Here is a 15,740-nt window from a genome sequence, read left to right as displayed (position 1 = left end):
TCATGCGCAAAAAGCTACCTATGTGTCTGAATTAAAGCATTTCTGCAAAGAAGAGGGGGTTAGGATTCATTGAGAGCTACGTGAAAGACAGATTAAATTATAAGAAGCATTTGGTTGCAATTATTGCTGCTAAAGGTGGTGCAACCAGTTAAGTTTAGGGGGCAATTAATTTTTCACATGTTTGAAATGGGTGTTGGATGACTTTGACCAGGGCCCCCCCACGCACCATTACTGCCACACATAAAACAACTTTAAATGACTTTTTCACACACACAGCACAGACAAATAGAGAACAAAGGATCACAATTAGAAATAAAAATACAAAACTGAACTGGGAACTCCAAGAAATTAAACTCGGCAAGTACTGCAACACTGGAGAAATAAAAACAGAAATGCACTTCATTTTGTACTGAACACAATCAGTGGTGTGATAGTGAAGGAGCTGGGACCCCCCACCCCACCCCCACACTTTGGGCTCAGGCCCCCAAAATTAGCCATTTTCCTTGCTGTGGCTGATGGGTATCTCCAAACCCCACTAGCTGAAAACCTCCTCCTCTGGTCCGGTAACCAGAACTCTCCAAGCTTTGCAGCTGGCAGCAGTATTCCTAAGCTTCTGCTGCCCCTCCCCCACCCCAGGTGCATGCTGGGCTTTCACGCATGCATGAGAACTGAGCACACTTGGGGGAGAACCAGCATTGGCAGCAGGAGCTTGGGGACACGGCTGCCAGCTGTAGAGGTTGGAGAATTCTGGTTGCTGGACCGGAGGAGGAGGTGGTCTTCAGGTATTCATATTTTGCATTCTGGGAGGGGAGCAGGAGATCCCGGTGGGGGGTAGGGAGAAAATTTGGTACCCACCCTCTTTTGAGTCAAGCTCCTCCCCTCCTCCAATAAAAATCAGCCATCTGGCTATGCTGTTGAACACAATATAAAAACACCTGCAATGCACATATCCCAGAGCTAACATATTCCCGTTAATAAATTTAAAATAAGACACTTTTTTTTCTTATTTGTTGTCTGGACAATTTAATTTTTCCTTCATGCTAGTCCCAGTTTCTCTTTTCTGCTTTCTTGTCTGTGTTCTGCTAATTCTCTGTTGTCCATTTGCTTGGAGGAGTGGTCTAGTGGTTAGGGTGGTGGACTTTGGTCCTGAGGAACTGAGTTCGATTCCCGGCACAGGCAGCTCCTTGTGACTCTGGGCAAGTCACTTAACCCTCCATTGCCCCATGTAAGCCGCATTGAGCCTGCCATGAGTGGGAAAGTGCGGGGTACAAATGTAACAAAAAATAAAATTCCATTCCCTCACTACACCTGTCTCTAACATATTGATCTTTCCCTTTCAGCTCTTTCCTCCCTTTTTTCTTTTCTTCCTCTGTCCACTTAGGTTTCACTCTCTTTTTCACCCTTCTTCTTTTTGGTTTTCAGCTATCAACTTTCCATTTCCTTCTCTCGCCCCCTAGCTCTCTCATTTCCCATCATACTCCTCCCTAGCCTCGTATTCCTTTTTCTCCGAGGACAAGCAGGCTGCTTGTTCTCACTGATGGGTGACGTCCACGGCAGCCCCTCCAATCGGAAACTTCACTAGCAAAGTCCTTTGCTAGCCCTCGCGCGCCCGCGCGCACCGCGCATGCGCGGCCGTCTTCCCGCCCGAAACCGGCTCGAGCCGGCCAGTCTTCTTTTGTCCGCACTCGGTACGGTCGTATTTTTCGCCGTGTCGAGCCCCGGAGAGTCGACCTTGCGCGTCCATATTGTTGAACGTGTTTTTTCTTCGGAAAAGCTTTTCTTCTACTCGGGAAGTGCTCCGGAACCCCTCCACCGGGTTCCGTTTCAATCCTCCCCGTATTTCCAGCTTTTGGCCCCGATAAGTTTTCTTTCGTCGTCGGGGTAGGCCTCTTTTCGGCCTCGGTCGAGATTTTCTCCCTCTAAAGTTTTTGGTGCTCTTTTTCCGTCATTTCGGACTTTGATTTCGCCGGCGTGATTTTTCCGCCCATGACATCGAAGCCTTCCAGCGGCTTCAAGAAGTGCACCCGGGTTATCTCGCTCACTGATCGACACTCGTCATGTCTTCAGTGTCTGGGGGCCGAGCACCGCCCTCAGAACTGTAGTCTGTGTTCCCTGCTTCAAAGGCGGACTCAGGTAGCGAGACTAGCCCAGTGGAACGTTTTGTTCTCGGGCTCTTCGTCGGCATCGGCACCGGGATCTTCGAGTGCATCGACGTCGTCAGCGTCCAGACCATCTTCCTCGGCCGCCCTTGCATCGAGTGCATCGAGGCATCGGGCCTCTGCATCGGCGCCGAGACATCGGATAGCTGCATCGACGCCGGTGGTACCGGGACCTCGTCTGCTGATGTCGTCGGACGGTGGTGCATCGTCAGGAGTGCAGGTGAGGGCTGTCCATTCCCCTGCTGGTGGCGGTGAGCCTTCGGGTGGGTCTCCTCCCACCCTGAGGGCTCCTGCGGTACAGCCCCCCCCCCGAGACCGACCTTCTTCGGCCTCGGCCCCGAGGAAGCGACGGATGGATTCTACGTCCTCCTCGTCGGTGCCGGGGAGCTCCGGTGACATGCTTCGGAAGAAGTCGAAGAAGCATCGACACCGGTCTCCTCCCCGCGTCGGCACCGAGAGCTCTGGGTCGCCGAGGGATTCGGCACCCAGCAGGCATCGGCACCGAGAGGACCGCTCACCCTCTGTCCAAGAGGTGTCGATGCGCTCCACTCTGGACAGCCCGGAACAGCCTCCTCGCCCGGAACAGGTCCTGACGTCGACGCCTGCATCGACCTCACAGCCTTTCTCTGCAGCCGCTCTAAACGAGAGCCTCCGGGCCGTTCTCCCAGAGATTCTGGGAGAGCTGTTGCGCCCTACCCCTCCGGTACCGGCGGTGCTTGCGCCTCCGGTACCGTCGAGCGTGGCGCCGGCTGGCCCATCGCCCAGGTTGAGGTCCCCGACGTCGGTACCGCGTGCGGTGCCGGCAGCGGCCACCTCCCAGGAAGGCTCCCCGACTACGTCGGCGGAGGGAGCTTCGCCGATGCGGGCGAGGGAGTCTACCTCTCGACGCCCCCATCGTGGACGTGGCTCCACTGAGTCGAGCAGGGCGAGGTTGCAGACACAGGTTCGTGAACTTGTGTCTGACACCGAGGGTGAGGCCTCGTGGGAGGAAGAGGAAGATCCTAGATATTTCTCTGACGAGGAGTCTGAGGGTCTTCCTTCTGATCCCACTCCCTCTCCTGAAAGACAGCTTTCTCCTCCCGAGAGTCTGTCTTTTGCTTCCTTTGTCCGGGAGATGTCTACGGCCATCCCCTTCCCGGTGGTTGTGGAGGACGAGCCCAGGGCTGAAATGTTTGAGCTCCTGGACTATCCTTCTCCACCTAAGGAAGCGTCCACCGTTCCCTTGCACCATGTCCTAAAAAAGACATTGCTTGCGAACTGGACGAAACCCTTAACTAATCCCCACATTCCCAGGAAGATCGAGTCCCAGTACCGGATCCATGGGGACCCAGAGCTGATGCGCACTCAGTTGCCTCACGACTCTGGAGTTGTGGATTTGGCCCTAAAGAAGGCTAAGAGTTCTAGGGAACATGCTTCGGCGCCCCCGGGCAAGGACGCTAGAACCTTAGACTCCTTTGGGAGGAAGGCCTACCATTCCTCTATGCTCGTGTCCAAGATCCAGTCTTACCAGCTCTACACGAGCATACACATGCGGAACAATGTGCGGCAGTTGGCGGGCTTGGTTGATGCTCTTCCCCCTGAGCAAGCCAAGCCTTTTCAGGAGGTGGTCAGGCAGCTGAAGGCGTGCAGAAAATTCCTGGCCAGAGGAGTTTATGACACTTTTGATGTTGCGTCCAGGGCCGCTGCTCAAGGTGTGGTGATGCGCAGGCTCTCATGGCTGCGTGCCGCCGACCTGGAGAATAGAATCCAGCAGCGGATTGCGGACTCGCCTTGCCGTGCGGACAACATTTTTGGCGAAAAAGTCGAACAGGTGGTAGAGTCTCTCCACCAGCGGGACACCGCATTCGACAAATTCGCCCGCCGGCAGCCTTCAGCTTCTACCTCTACAGGTAGACGATTTTTCGGGGGAAGGAAGACTGTTCCCTACTCTTCTGGCAAGCGTAGGTACAATCCTCCTTCCCGACAGCCTGCGGCCCAGGCTAAGCCCCAGCGCGCTCGCTCTCGTCAGCAGCGTGCGACTCAGCAAGGCCCCGCGGCTCCCCAGCAAAAGCAAGGGGCGAGCTTTTGACTGGCTCCAGCAGAGCATAGCCGACATCCAAGTGTCCGTGCCGGGCGACCTGCCGGTCGGAGGGAGGTTGAAAGCTTTTCACCAAAGGTGGCCTCTCATAACCTCCGATCAGTGGGTTCTGCAAATAGTCCGGCAGGGGTACACCCTCAATTTGTCCTCAAAACCTCCAAATTGTCCACCGGGAGCTCAGTCTTACAGCTTCCAACACAAGAGGGTACTTGCAGAGGAACTCTCCGCCCTTCTCAGCGCCAATGCGGTCGAGCCCGTGCCATCCGGGCAAGAAGGGCTGGGATTCTATTCCAGGTACTTCCTTGTGGAAAAGAAAACAGGGGGGATGCGTCCCATCCTAGACCTAAGGGCCCTGAACAAATATCTCGTAAAAGAAAAGTTCAGGATGCTTTCCCTGGGCACCCTTCTCCCCATGATTCAGCAAAACGATTGGCTATGCTCTCTGGACTTGAAGGATGCCTACACACATATCCCGATACTGCCAGCTCACAGACAGTATCTGCGATTTCAGTTGGGCACACGCCACTTCCAGTACTGTGTGCTACCCTTTGGGCTCGCCTCTGCGCCCAGGGTGTTCACAAAGTGCCTAGCTGTGGTAGCAGCGGCACTTCGCAGGCTGGGAGTACACGTGTTCCCATATCTCGACGATTGGCTGGTAAAGAGCACGTCCGAGGCAGGAGCCCTGCAGCCCATGCAGATGACTATTCGCCTTCTGGAGCTACTGGGGTTTGTGATAAATTACCCAAAGTCCCATCTTCTTCCAGTGCAGAACCTCGAATTCATAGGAGCTCTGCTGGATTCTCGGACGGCTCGCGCCTATCTCCCAGAGACGAGAGCCAACAACTTGTTGTCCCTCGTCTCCCGGGTGCGAGCGTCCCAGCAGATCACAGCTCGGCAGATGTTGAGATTGCTGGGCCACATGGCCTCCACAGTTCATGTGACTCCCATGGCCCGCCTTCACATGAGATCTGCTCAATGGACCCTAGCCTCCCAGTGGTATCAGGCCGCTGGGGGTCTAGAGGACGTGATCCACCTGTCCACGAGTTTTCTCGAATCCCTGTATTGGTGGACGATTTGGACCAATTTGACTCTGGGACGTCCCTTCCAAATTCCTCAGCCACAAAAGTGCTGACCACGGATGCGTCTCTCCTGGGATGGGGAGCTCATGTCGATGGGCTCCACACTCAAGGAAGCTGGTCCCTCCAGGAACGCGATCTACAGATCAATCTTCTGGAGTTACGAGCGATCTGGAACGCTCTGAAGGCTTTCAGAGATCGGCTGTCCCACCAAATTATTCAAATTCAGACAGACAACCAGGTTGCCATGTATTATGTAAACAAGCAGGGGGGCACCGGATCTCGCCCCCTGTGTCAGGAAGCCGTCAGCATGTGGACCTGGGCTCGCCGGAACGGCATGGTGCTCCAAGCCACATATCTGGCAGGCGTAAACAACAGTCTGGCCGACAGGTTGAGCAGGATTATGCAACCTCACGAGTGGTCGCTCAACTCCCGAGTGGTGCGCCAGATCTTCCAAGCGTGGGGCACCCCCTTGGTGGATCTCTTCGCATCTCGAGCAAACCACAAAGTCCCTCAGTTCTGTTCCAGGCTTCAGGCCACCGGCAGACTGGCATCGGATGCCTTCCTCCTCGATTGGGGGGAGGGCCTGCTGTATGCTTATCCTCCCATTCCTCTGGTGGGGAAGACTTTGTTGAAATTCAAGCAAGACCGAGGCACCATGATCCTGATTGCTCCTTTTTGGCCGCGTCAGATCTGGTTCCCTCTTCTTCTGGAGTTATCCTCCGAAGAACCGTGGAGATTGGAGTGTTTTCCGACCCTCATCACGCAGGACGAAGGGGCTCTTCTGCATCCCAACCTCCGGTCCCTGGCTCTCACGGCCTGGATGTTGAGGGCGTAGACTTTGCCTCTTTGGGTCTGACGGAGGGTGTCTCCCGCATCTTGCTTGCTTCCAGGAAAGACTCCACTAAGAGAAGTTACTTCTTTCATTGGAGGAGGTTTGCCGTCTGGTGTGACAGCAAGGCCCTAGATCCTCGCTCTTGTCCTACACAGACCCTGCTTGAATACCTTCTGCACTTGTCTGAGTCTGGTCTGAAGACCAACTCCGTAAGGGTTCACCTTAGTGCAATCAGTGCATACCATTACCAAGTGGAAGGTAAGCCGATCTCAGGACAGCCTTTAGTTGTTCGCTTCATGAGAGGTTTGCTTTTGTCAAAGCCCCCTGTCAAGCCTCCTACAGTGTCATGGGATCTCAATGTCGTTCTCACCCAGCTGATGAAACCTCCTTTTGAGCCACTGAATTCCTGCCATCCGAAGTACTTGACCTGGAAGGTCATTTTCTTGGTGGCAGTTACTTCGGCTCGTAGAGTCAGTGAGCTTCAGGCCCTGGTAGCCCAGGCCCCTTACACCAAATTTCATCACAACAGAGTAGTCCTCCGCACTCACCCTAAGTTTCTGCCAAAGGTCGTGTCGGAGTTCCATCTGAACCAGTCAATTGTCTTGCCAACATTCTTTCCCCGTCCTCATTCCTGCCCTGCTGAACGTCAGCTGCACACATTGGACTGCAAGAGAGCATTGGCCTTCTACCTGGAGCGGACACAGCCCACCAGACAGTCCGCCCAATTGTTTGTTTCTTTTGACCCCAATAGGAGGGGAGTGGCTGTAGGGAAACGCACCATATCCAATTGGCTAGCAGATTGCATTTCCTTCACTTACGCCCAGGCGGGGCTGGCTCTTGAGGGTCATGTCACGGCTCATAATGTCAGAGCCATGGCTGCGTCGGTAGCCCACTTGAAGTCAGCCTCCATTGAAGAAATTTGCAAAGCTGTGACGTGGTCATCTGTCCACACATTCACATCTCATTACTGCCTGCAGCAGGATACCCGACGCGACAGTCGGTTCGGGCAGTCAGTTCTTCAGAACCTGTTTGGGCTTTAGGATCCAACTCCACCCCCCGAGGGCCCTGTTTGTTCTGTTCCAGGCTGCACTCTCAGTTAGTTGGTAAATTTTTTAGGTCAATCTCAGTTATGTCCTCGCCGTTGCGAGGCCCAATTGACCAATGTTGTTGTTTTGAGTGAGCCTGGGGGCTAGGGATACCCCATCAGTGAGAACAAGCAGCCTGCTTGTCCTCGGAGAAAGCGAATGCTACATACCTGTAGAAGGTATTCTCCGAGGACAGCAGGCTGATTGTTCTCACCAACCCGCCCGCCTCCCCTTTGGAGTTGTGTCTTCCCTTGAAGTGTATGGTCTTGCTACATACTGGACTGGCCGGCTCGAGCCGGTTTCGGGCGGGAAGACGGCCGCGCATGCGCGGTGCGCGCGGGCGCGCGAGGGCTAGCAAAGGACTTTGCTAGTGAAGTTTCCGATTGGAGGGGCTGCCGTGGACGTCACCCATCAGTGAGAACAATCAGCCTGCTGTCCTCGGAGAATACCTTCTACAGGTATGTAGCATTCGCTTCATGTACTCCCCATTACCACATTTCTACCTCTGTACTCACTATGCTCCTCTCATTCATCTTCTTGCCACCTCCACCCTCCCTCCCCGGGCCTCTCCCATATCCATCTTTTCCAGTATTTTTCCTCCCTCTCTCCACTCTTTTAGTCCAGCATCTCCCTCTTCTGTCCAACCCTACCCCACCCCACCCTCATGATCTGACATCTCCCTGTCCCTTTCATCCAACCCCTAGCATCTTCATATCTTTCCTCCTCCTTTCCTTCCCCATGGGTTCATTATCTCTTCTCCTCCTCCCCTCCCCCCCCATGGTTCAACATTGCTCCCTCTCTTGCTCTCCTTACCTCCCCCTTCCCATGATCCAGTATCTCTCTTTATCCCTCCCTCCCATTGTATAGCATCTCTCCCCCCCTTTCATCCCCAGGTCCAGCATTTCTTCCTTTCTTTTCCCTGCCTCCCTTCCATCCCTAGGTCCAGTCTCTCATTCTTCCCTCCCTTCCTCCCTCCCATTATTCAGCATCTTTTCCTCCCATCCTGAAGTCCAGCATTTCTCCCTTTCTTTTCCCTGTCTCCCTCCCTTTCACCCCTAGGTCCAACATCTCTCTTTTTCTTCCCTCCCTCCCATTGTTTAGCACCTATCCCTTTCATCCCCAGGTCTAATATCTCTCCCTTTCTCATCCCTTTCTCCATTCCATTGTCCATCATCTCATTGTCCCTCTCATGAGTCTCCAGACCCATCATTTCTTCCTATTTCCCTCCTTTCACCCCTGTTCTGGCATTTCTCATTCTCGTTGAACAACCCACCCCCCCCAACACACACACACAAACACACTGAACACACTGATCTACCTTAAAACAGCTCTGGTATCTCTTTGCTTTCTCCCTACCCTGGTCTGACGTCTCCCTCCCTACCCCTCACCTTCTCAGTCTACCTTAAAATGAATTTCTCTTAACAGGGGCTCGCCAGCCCGGCAGCAGTTCTGATACTCTGCCTGCTGCCTCCCTGGCAATTTCCTTCTGTCGCATTCTACCCCACTCTGATGCAATTTCCTGTTTCTGCCTGGGTGGAATGTGGCAGTTCAGGAAAGCACAGGGGAAGCCTCAGGCAACGTATCAGAATCGCTTACTTGCCAATGAGCTCCTGAGGAAAGAAATCCATTTTAAGGTAGACCGCAAAGGTGAGGGGCAGGTAGGGAGATGTCAGTGGGATTGGGAGAAGGGGAAGAGATACTGGACGCCAAGGCCCTTGGAGCTGTGGGGCCCAGGACAGCTGCCCTGTTTGCCACCCTCCCCATTCCACCCTTGGCTATGACTAATATTACATTTTGTTTAAAGATCAGAAACTATTCAGATTGACATGTGCAGTAATAGGGGAAATCAAGAAGGGTGTAAATACTTGTTCACATCACTGTATATAGAGTCTTCATCTGAATTCCCAGCAGTATTAGGAGTCCTTAAATATTTTTTTTCATTGGTTTAGAGTGGACCCTATCATGATAGTCACCCAGATGATGGGACATCGACAAAGGAAAATAGACATCTTTATAGCGACACGCTACCCAGAAGAGTTGGCAGTTTTTACAGAGGTAATTTTTCTATACGCTGCATGAGGTATCCAAATCAAAAGTGATGCATGATAAATCCTACTTTTAAAAGGAACTCTTTTAAGATAAATAGTTGAAGAGAAAATGGCTATGGAATGACTCTTAGTTTCAAAGCCAAGTGTTCATTAAGTATTGGTAGATTCAGAAATCTCCCCTTAGCATTTGAAGTCACCTGTTATAAATTAATGAGCATGTCCAGTTGTGCCTTTTATGAATTAAGAGTCATCCCATGAACACTTTATATGACAAAACTATGAGACTGAGTTACTCTACTACTTGAATTATTAGGGATGGTATAATTTTTGTTTTATAGTACTGTGGAATCATTTGTACTGTTATTAATGAAAATACACTATCGAGGTATTGAGGAGGATTAATCTTTTATCCATATCTCATGTTATGAACTAGTTCATCAACTCATGATACAGATGGCATAGTAGGTACTATATATATATATATATATATATATATATATATATATATATATATATATATATAAATTTGCTGGCTTTGCCAGCCAGGTGATTGAAGGTGCTGTTAAAAAAATCTAGGGTTTTTAGTAGACATCCAATGTTGATCATCAATACTAATTTAAATATTCTTTAATTATGCATGAAAGCACTGGGGCACTTGAAAATAATTTGAACTACGCAACGTGTTAACAAATTGTACCTTCTTAATATGCACACAAGTTCAAAGTAACAAATGGAATATCTCCTTGTGCAGGAGCTGCTGCATTCCTGTTCTATTCATAGTTAGCAATTGGACATGAAGTCTTCTCTTCAGTTATTTTTGACTTGCGTAATCATTAATAAAGCATGTTCCTTTAGGATTCTAAGAAAACAAAAGGGCAGACAATCTGCAAACTCCAAGGTGGAAAAATGACAAAGCAGATCGATACAAGACAAACAATAGTTTATTATTGTAAATCTAATGTACAGATCAGCCCGACACAGGCCATGTTTCGCCCAACAGGGCTGCTTCAGGGGCTACACAATGATCTTTTACTGCCAAAATATGGTAAATATGTATTGATGAAAACAAATGTACAGAAAACTGCAACCATTAGTCTTCTAAAATATGTTGAACAAAAACAGCTCAATTGAATAAATGAAAAGGATTGGTAACATGAACGCCGTTCAAACACTCTCTTCACTCCGATAGTGCCAAAAAAAACGGCGGATCTTTTTGCCTCTGAACAAGAGGGATCTTGGGGTGATAGTATCTGAGGACCTGAAGGCAACGAAACAGTGCGACAAGGCGGTGGCCGTAGCTAGAAGATTGCTAGGCTGTATAGAGAGAGGTGTGACCAGCAGAAAAAAGGAGGTTTTAATGCCCCTGTATAAGACATTGGTGAGGCCCCACGTGGAGTATTGTGTTCAGTTTTGGAGGCCGTACCTTGCGAAGGATGTTAAAAAAATGGAAGCGGTGCAAAGAAAAGCTACGAGAATGGTATGGGATTTGCGTTCCAAGACGTATGAAGAGAGACTTGCTGACCTGAACATGTATACCCTGGAGGAAAGGAGGAACAGGGGTGATATGATACAGACGTTCAAATATTTGAAAGGTATTAATCCGCAAACGAATCTTTTCCGGAGATGGGAAGGCGGTAAAACGAGAGGACATGAAATGAGATTGAAGGGGGGCAGACTCAGGAAAGATGTCAGGAAGTATTTTTTCACGGAGAGGGTGGTGGATGCTTGGAATGCCGTCCCGCGGGAGGTGGTGGAGATGAAAATGGTAACGGAATTCAAACATGCGTGGGATATGCATAAAGGAATCCTGTGCAGAAGGAATGGATCCTCAGAACCTTAGCTAAAATTGGGTGGCGGAGCAGGTGGGGGGAAGAAGGGTTGGTGGTTGGGAGGTGTGGATAGTGGAGGGCAGACTTATACGGTCTGTGCCAGAGCCGGTGATGGGAGATGGGACTGGTGGTTGGGAGGCGGGGAATACTGCTGGGCAGACTTATACGGTCTGTGCCCTGAAAAAGACAGGTACAAATCAAGGTAAGGTACAGTGGTGGAAATAAGTATTTGATCCCTTGCTGATTTTGTAAGTTTGCCCACTGACAAAGACATGAGCAGCCCATAATTGAAGGGTAGGTTATTGGTAACAGTGAGAGATAGCACATCACAAATTACACATTGTGGAAAGTATATGAATTTATTTGCATTCTGCAGAGGGAAATAAGTATTTGATCCCCCACCAACCAGTAAGAGATCTGGCCCCTACAGACGAGGTAGATGCTCCAAATCAACTCGTTACCTGCATGACAGACAGCTGTCGGCAATGGTCACCTGTATGAAAGACACCTGTCCACAGACTCAGTGAATCAGTCAGACTCTAACCTCTACAAAATGGCCAAGAGCAAGGAGCTGTCTAAGGATGTCAGGGACAAGATCATACACCTGCACAAGGCTGGAATGGGCTACAAAACCATCAGTAAGACGCTGGGCGAGAAGGAGACAACTGTTGGTGCCATAGTAAGAAAATGGAAGAAGTACAAAATGACTGTCAATCGACAAAGATCTGGGGCTCCACGCAAAATCTCACCTCGTGGGTATCCTTGATCATGAGGAAGGTTAGAAATCAGCCTACAACTACAAGGGGGGAACTTGTCAATGATCTCAAGGCAGCTGGGACCACTGTCACCACGAAAACCATTGGTAACACATTACGACATAACGGATTGCAATCCTGCAGTGCCCGCAAGGTCCCCCTGCTCCGGAAGGCACATGTGACGGCCCGTCTGAAGTTTGCCAGTGAACACCTGGATGATGCCGAGAGTGATTGGGAGAAGGTGCTGTGGTCAGATGAGACAAAAATTGAGCTCTTTGGCATGAACTCAACTCGCCGTGTTTGGAGGAAGAGAAATGCTGCCTATGACCCAAAGAACACCGTCCCCACTGTCAAGCATGGAGGTGGAAATGTTATGTTTTGGGGGTGTTTCTCTGCTAAGGGCACAGGACTACTTCACCGCATCAATGGGAGAATGGATGGGGCCATGTACCGTACAATTCTGAGTGACAACCTCCTTCCCTCCACCAGGGCCTTAAAAATGGGTCGTGGCTGGGTCTTCCAGCACGACAATGACCCAAAACATACAGCCAAAGCAACAAAGGAGTGGCTCAGGAAGAAGCACATTAGGGTCATGGAGTGGCCTAGCCAGTCACCAGACCTTAATCCCATTGAAAACTTATGGAGGGAGCTGAAGCTGCGAGTTGCCAAGCGACAGCCCAGAACTCTTAATGATTTAGAGATGATCTGCAAAGAGGAGTGGACCAAAATTCCTCCTGACGTGTGCAAACCTCATCATCAACTACAGAAGACGTCTGACCGCTGTGCTTGCCAACAAGGGTTTTGCCACCAAGTATTAGGTCTTGTTTGCCAGAGGGATTAAATACTTATTTCCCTCTGCAGAATGCAAATAAATTCATATACTTTCCACAATGTGATTTTCCGGATTTAATTTGTGATGTGCTATCTCTCACTGTTACCAATAACCTACCCTTCAATTATGGGCTGCTCATGTCTTTGTCAGTGGGCAAACTTACAAAATCAGCAAGGGATCAAATACTTATTTCCACCACTGTATATACATATGAGTTTATCTTGGGCAGACTGGATGGACCGTGTAGGTCTTTTTCTGCCGTCATCTACTATGTTCAAACACTCTCTTCACTCCGATAGTGCCGAAAAAAAACGGCGGATCTTTTTGCCTCTGAACAACAATTCCCCCCCCCCCCTCCCCCAGTTGTGTTCCAGGCTCTGATCACATGGCAGACTGAGTATCCTCCAATACCTTTGCTGAAGCTCGGACAAGATTAGAGAACTATGATCCTAATTGTATCTTACTGCCTAAGCAGATCTGGTTTCCTTTTCAAAGATCTGTGGAGATTGGAATATTTTCTGACCCTCATCACGCAGAACAAGGGATCTCTTCTGCATCCAGGCCTCCAATGCCTGACCCTCCCGGCTTGGATGTTGAGAGCATAGAATTTGAATCAGATTTGCCATAGGAAGTCTCCTGCATCTTTGCTGGCCTCCAGGAAGGACTCCACTAAGAGGTTACTCATTTAAGTGGAGGAGGTTTGGTGTCTGGTGTGAGGGTAAGGCCTTAGATCCCCTCACCAGCCCTACACAAAAACTACTTGAATACCTCCTTCACCTCTCTGAGTCTGGTTTGAAAGCCAAGTAAGGGTTCATCTAAGGGCAATTAGTTCTTATGGCCAGGTAGGAGATGAGCCCATTTCTGTACAGCTGCTAGTTGTTTCTTCATATGAACTTCGTTATTAGCAAAGCCCCCTGTCAGACCTCCATGTTGTCCTCACCCAGCTGATGAGAGCTCCTTTTGAGCCACTTGATTCCTATCATCTGAAGTATTTGATCTGGAAAGTTGTGTTTTTGGTAGCGGTCACTTCAGCTCGCAGGGTCAGTGGGGTTAGTGTCTTCCTTGTGTCTTTTGGAAGAGCCTACCTACCTTATTCTTTACTTTGTGTGTGTTATCGTGGATAATGCATTGAAATTTTCAGCAGAGTGTGCCAAGCTCGCTAAAAATGCAAATACAATTCTAGTGTGACCTCACTCTCAGTAGTTTAAACTCACCCTACTATACCCAATAAAATTACCTCAGATAAGTTTAAACCAAAACGGGAGAAAAGGTACACAACTATTACACTAACCCCGTACCCTCCATCTAGCAGTAAGTTTCATCACAATAGACTAGTTCTCCACACACACCCTAAGTTCTTGCTAAGGTAATGTTGGAGTTCCATCTTAATCAGTCATCCTACCAACATTTTTTCCCAAAACCACAAGCCCATCCTGGTGAGAGTGTATTGCACACCTTGGACTGCAAGTGAGCCTTAGCCTTCTATCTGGAGTGGAGTCCACCCAGCTTTTTGTATCTTTTGACCCAAACCGGTTGGGGGTAGCCATCGACAAACACATTGGCTTACAGGTTGCATCGTTTTACTTATGCCCAGTCTGGGCTGACTCTGGAGGGTCATGTCAAGGGTCATAATGTCAGAACCATGGCTACATGTAGCCTACTTGAGGTCAGCCTCTGGGGTACCCGATGGGACAGCCAGTTCAGGCAGGCAGACCTGAAAAATGTGTTTGGTGTCTAGAATCCAACTGCATCCCCCTAGGCCCAGTTTTCTTTCATTCCAGGCTGCACCTTCACAACTAGTATGTAAATAGTGTCAGGTTAATTTACTTCTAGGTCTTGACATTTCAAGTACCTATTATCCTAACGTTGTTTTGATTTAATGTGTTATTATTTAGTTTGTTTGATTGTAAGCCAGTTGGTTTCAGGTGGGCTAAAAGTTTTAAAATAAAATTAAAATAAATTGTAGAATAGGCACATATCGTGTGATCTCAGGGCACCTAAATGGGGGAACCAGGTATAGAATTGTCCCTTAGTGCTGGAGAAGAGGACTGTACCTGAATTCAGGAAAGCATAGGTCAAGCACAATGGATCTTTAAGGGAGAGAAAAGCATTGTAGAACTTATTAGTTGGTATGGATGGGAGACTGGATAGGCCTATAGTCCTTATCTGCCATCATTTTCTTTGTTTCTGTGCTTTCAAGTAGCACTTAGCCGTAGACACAGAAACAGAGAATATGAGAGCCGATAAGGACCTCAAGGGTAATCTAATTCAGTGTTTCTCAACTCTCTCCTAGAGACAGGGACACCGAGACACTAGGCCGGGCCCGGGGCAAGGCTGCCCCACCTCTGCTGCCGCCCCCCGTTGCTCCCCCCACCACTGCTGCCCCCCGTCTCACCCCTGCTGCTGCAGTCCCCGGTCTCACCTGCCTGCCTCCATGGCTCCGGGCCCCCTGCATTCGAAGCGGCAGTCGCAGATTGCCTTTCTTCTGGCCTTCCCTCCCTGTGTCCTGCCCTCGTCTGATGTAACTTCCGGTTTCCACGAGGGCGGGACACAGGGAGGGAAGGCCCGAAGAGAGGCAATCTGCAACTGCCGCTTTGAATGCAGGGGGCCCGGAGTCATGGAGGCAGGCAGGTGAGACCAGGGACTGCAGCGGCAGGGGTGCGATGGGGGGTGGCAGCGGCGGGGGGAGCGACAGGGGGCGGAGGCGGGGCGGCCTTGCCACGGGCCCGGCCTAGTCTCTCGGCAGCCCCGCTTGGGTCTGGGTCTGGGGCTGCAGCAGGAAAAGAGGTGAACATACCAGATCAGTGTTTACCAACCCTATCCTGGAGGTACACCCGCCCTCGTCTGATGTAACTTCCGGTTTCCGCGAGGGCAGGACACAGGGAGGGATGCTTTTACTAAAGTGTGATAGGGCTTTGCACTTAGTGCCAGTGTTGCCAGGTGGGCGGTTTTACCACCCAATTGGGCGATTTTCCGCGACCCGCCGCAGGAAATTTTTGCCCGTGGCTGGTTGCGGTTTTTTGGGCTTCTTTTTTTTCTTTTGG

At 50.3% G+C, this 15,740-nt stretch overlaps 1 protein-coding gene across 1 annotated transcript in view; it reads left to right on the top strand.

Moving 5' to 3' along the window:
- CDKL5 (cyclin dependent kinase like 5) overlaps positions 1-15,740 on the top strand; it is a 384,829-nt gene that overhangs the window by 332,949 nt on the left and 36,140 nt on the right. The window contains exon 14 of the mRNA XM_030202287.1: positions 9,182-9,287. Within this exon, the coding sequence (XP_030058147.1) occupies positions 9,182-9,287 (106 nt within the window). The remainder of the gene's footprint in view (positions 1-9,181; positions 9,288-15,740) is intronic.

This window comes from Microcaecilia unicolor, chromosome 4, assembly GCF_901765095.1.
Source record: "Microcaecilia unicolor chromosome 4, aMicUni1.1, whole genome shotgun sequence".
NCBI classification, from domain to species: Eukaryota; Metazoa; Chordata; class Amphibia; order Gymnophiona; family Siphonopidae; genus Microcaecilia; species Microcaecilia unicolor.
The sequence above is the reverse complement of the archived record's forward strand: the minus strand, read 5'-3'. Positions and strand labels throughout refer to the sequence as shown.